General features: G+C 47.7%; 1 protein-coding gene across 6 annotated transcripts in view; it reads right to left on the reverse strand.

Moving 5' to 3' along the window:
* Positions 1-3,545, reverse strand: part of DST (dystonin) — a 296,528-nt gene extending 292,983 nt beyond the window's left edge. For 4 of the 6 annotated variants that reach the window (XM_057414089.1, XM_057414088.1, XM_057414087.1 and 1 more), the window contains exons 1-2: positions 3,043-3,543; positions 2,520-2,581 (exon numbers count right to left, since the gene is read on the reverse strand). In XM_057414089.1, the coding sequence (XP_057270072.1) occupies positions 2,520-2,581; positions 3,043-3,223 (243 nt within the window). In that variant the 5' untranslated portion in view covers positions 3,224-3,543. Of the gene's footprint in view, positions 1-2,519; positions 2,582-3,042 lie in introns of all 6 variants that reach the window. The other 2 variants (XM_057414085.1, XM_057414090.1) reach the window with 2 other exon arrangements.
* Between the last annotated feature and the right edge of the window lie 112 nt (positions 3,546-3,657).

Below are 3,657 nucleotides of genomic sequence, written 5' to 3' on the forward strand. Positions count from 1 at the left end.
CTGCTATGAGGTCTCCACGCAGCCTTCTCTTCTCCAGGCTGAACAGCCCCAACTTTCTCAGCCTGTCTTCATACGGGAGGTGCTCCAGCCCCCTGATCATCCTCGTGGCCCTTCTCTGGACTTATTCCAACAGTTCCATGTCCTTTTTATGTTGAGAACACCAGAACTGTACACAGTACTCCAAGTGAGGTCTCCATACTCCAAGTGAGGTCTCTTTTGCACAGACATTCAAAATCAAGACCTTCAAAAATGGACTATTTGTGGATTCAATTCACTGGTGGGATATATATTTCAGAAGAGTTGAAAAGGATCATAAATACATCCTCAAATCTATTTAGTATTTACTCTCCCATAGTATGGGGTCTAATTTTTTTAATGTGGAATTCAGTTCTAAAGGAAAGGAATTAAATAGTCCTCACTGCATATAGACAAAGACAATGTAGGCACGCACCACGAGAGCTGCCACTCTGGCAAAGAATCTCAACATAAATTTGCTACACATCTATTTTTCCAAATATAAGGCTTTCCTGGCAGACAGCCAATCATGCAGGAATTGCCAACCACTCTGTAGATAGGGCAATTATAATTCTCTGTGCACTGCCTCTAGACCACCTGCATGTTCACGTGTGATCTATGTCAGATTTGAACCCACTCCTATTTACTATCAGCCTATTTTCATTATCTTTTATTATCACTAAGAAATGCCACTTATCACTGCACCTGACAAACTGAGCATAGTAGAAGCTAGCAGATGGACCTTGTGTATAAAACTTGAAGTTGAGATGCTATGCTGTTTGGGAGGGTGGGGAGGGGAGAGAAATGGGGATTATGCAAAGCCTATATGCTTTGCTTTCATGAACGTGTTATTGGAATTGGAAGCGCATAATGTTTTGTGCTGATATAGAATGAGAATGTCTAACTCTGTTTCAGATAATGCTGCGAATATTTTCATGGGTGTATGCCTGCAATTTGTTATTGATCAATTCAGTTAGGTTGATTAAAATAAGGTTTTGCTTGAAAAAGAACTGGAAACTGAGTCATCATTTTCTCTTATAAATTGAAAGTCTATTATCAGATAGTGAAGAGGAAATCAGCTCCACACCACTTACTTAAAAGGGCAGTTTAGACTATTAGCACTGGTGTTAACCTGTCTAAACGAAATGTAGAAAACTATGAGAGAATATAACAGTTCTTACAGGTTTATTCCAGCACATTGCAGTAAATGGAAACTTCTATGAAATATTTTAAATTAGTCTATTTCTAGCTGGGTGATATGCAAATAACCACATGCTGGAGTAATAAAAATAAACTAGTGAATTTGCAAATTTCCCTTTTAAGATTCACCATACAGGACAACATAAATTTTAAAAGGGCACTACAAATCAAACTTCACCTCTGCCTAGTCTCAAGAGTAACATAACTTTATGTGGAAACCAAGTATTTCATATTGGAGGAGCTACATAATGAAAAAAATCTTTTGACTTATGAAGGGACATGTTTGTTTCTTGGTTTTAGTGCAGCCCTGTTCAGTCAGTAACAAAATCAGACTTTGCATGGGTTAAAGATAGGATGCTCCCTAGATCGTCTTCTTTTGGTGACAGTGCATACAAATTTCAAAATAGTAAGGAGTTTAAAGAAAATTGCCAATGTGAACCATGTTACAAAGATGTATTACATGCACGCTACTTCTACTTCTGAAAACGTAGGGAAAATTGGGTAATTTTCTCACCCACAAGCGGGTAAAGAAGAATGCTAATAATCTAACCCAAAAAGTCATTTTTGTGCACAACTCTCTCAAGGCTTCCAGAATAAGAGGCAATACCATGAAGATATGTCTTAAATCAACAGCAGGAAGCCAGGCAAGAGAAATATCTAGACAGGAGCTCTACAAGGCAGCATGGAAACAAAGTAGATACTAGATCAAGTATTATTTTCCATATCTTCCCAGCAATTATCTTCTAATTCAGAATCCCTAGAAAGTGACTGGGTTTCACGTTATACTTTTAGCACTGACGTCTAAGAGTTCTGATTCCCCTGAACTATGAATACAGTCATGAAATGAGGAGCCTCGTGAGCAGGCTTGTAATCTGGATCCTTCCTGGATCTCCCGCGGCAGCGTCCAAGCTAGGCAGGCAACTTCCCTGACAAACAGCGAGGCGCAGGTGAGGGCTGGAGGCAAAGCGAGCAAGGGGAAGCTCTGCAGGCAAAACCCACTAGCGCTGTATGTATTGACAATGCAGGCTGTAACTGGGCTCGGGGATACTTTTTGGACAGAGGGAGGTCTGGCACGTACAGCAGGCACAGCTCTTCCTGAAGGAGCCAATTGCTTTGGAAATGACAGGAATCAGCAGGCTGGTTAGGGTAATGTGAAGGAAGAGCTCACACTTTGTGTGGGGAAAAATAAACAAGAAATGAAGGAAGACATTATAGATTTCATGCAAAATGAAAAGTTTGCTACATGATTTTATTGACAAAAGAACATGACAACATGTACTCAGGTAAAGAGAACAACTTCTGACCTTGAAATTGCGTGCTAAATAAATTACCTCAGAGCGAAAGTGATGCGTTCTCATGACAGCATCTGGAAGAGAAGCAGAAAGACACACAGGCTCCACCAGCTCCACCTCGGATTTCGCTCTGGCTAATGATTCTGTTTACTCGCTCGCCCTTTGGCGCATATCCTTGGACGGGGTCTGGCTCTCCCGGAGCAGCCGGCAGCTCCGCTCGGCATTTATATTTAATTAATCGAGAAGAAGTTGAGCATAAAGTTCTGCTGCACTTGAGAGCCCAGGGAGGCCTGGGGGGCTTCCCAGCCCCTCGCTTCTCTCTCCGGCCCAGGTTTCGCCAAGGGATGGGTGGAGACAAGGCTGCCGCAGTCCTGGGCTCGGCATGGATATTCTTTACAGCCTTTGCCCGGCTAACCTGAGGCAGAGAGGGCCTCCGCCAGCAGAAACCGCGGGATGGGATGGGATAAGATGGGCCGGGAGCACAGACACAGCACCACCCTACCCCCCACTCTCGGGTACCAGCAGGGTCTCTTACCTCGGCTCCTTGAGCGACCCGAAAAGACGGATTTGATGGGATGCCTTCCTTTCTGCAGCCTGCGATGCCAGCAGCAGAAGAATAAAATCGTGGCGATGGTCCCCAGCAGCAGCAGGAGCAAGAAGAGGGCGCACTGGATGCTGTAGGGTCTCAGCAGGACCAGGAAAGCCGCGGCAATCATGGCTCAAGCGCCCGGCTGCCCCTGTCCGTGCGTGGGTCTGCGACGAGCGGCGAGGGGCCAGGCAGCGCCGGGCAGCCTCTCCCCCCAGCAGCAGGGCGGGCATCGCCGCCGGCACCGCGCTGCTGGAGCTGGCAGCCAGGCGGGGGGCGGCGGCGCGGGGGATGAAGAGATGAAGAAGCGTGAGGTAAAGGAGCGGGATGAAACCCAGGCCGTGACTCAGCAGCAGCCGCGGCCGCGGTGACTGTTGCGGTGGGATTTCCCCTCCGCGCCCGCGCGGCAGCGAGCAGCGCGGCGGGATGAGCGCCCGCGGCACCGGCCGGCCGGGCGGGCGGAGCGGGGCGGGGGCCGCATGGCGGCGGGGCGGGGCGGCGGGAGGAGGAGGAGGAGGAGGAGCGGGGGGTGCCACCGCCGGAGGGAGAGAGGGAGGATCGCGG

Source organism: Pezoporus wallicus, unplaced genomic scaffold, assembly GCF_028554395.1.
Source record: "Pezoporus wallicus isolate ANWC-B61680 ecotype Strahan unplaced genomic scaffold, APGP_CSIRO_Pwel_v1 contig_6428, whole genome shotgun sequence".
NCBI classification, from domain to species: domain Eukaryota; kingdom Metazoa; phylum Chordata; class Aves; order Psittaciformes; family Psittacidae; genus Pezoporus; species Pezoporus wallicus.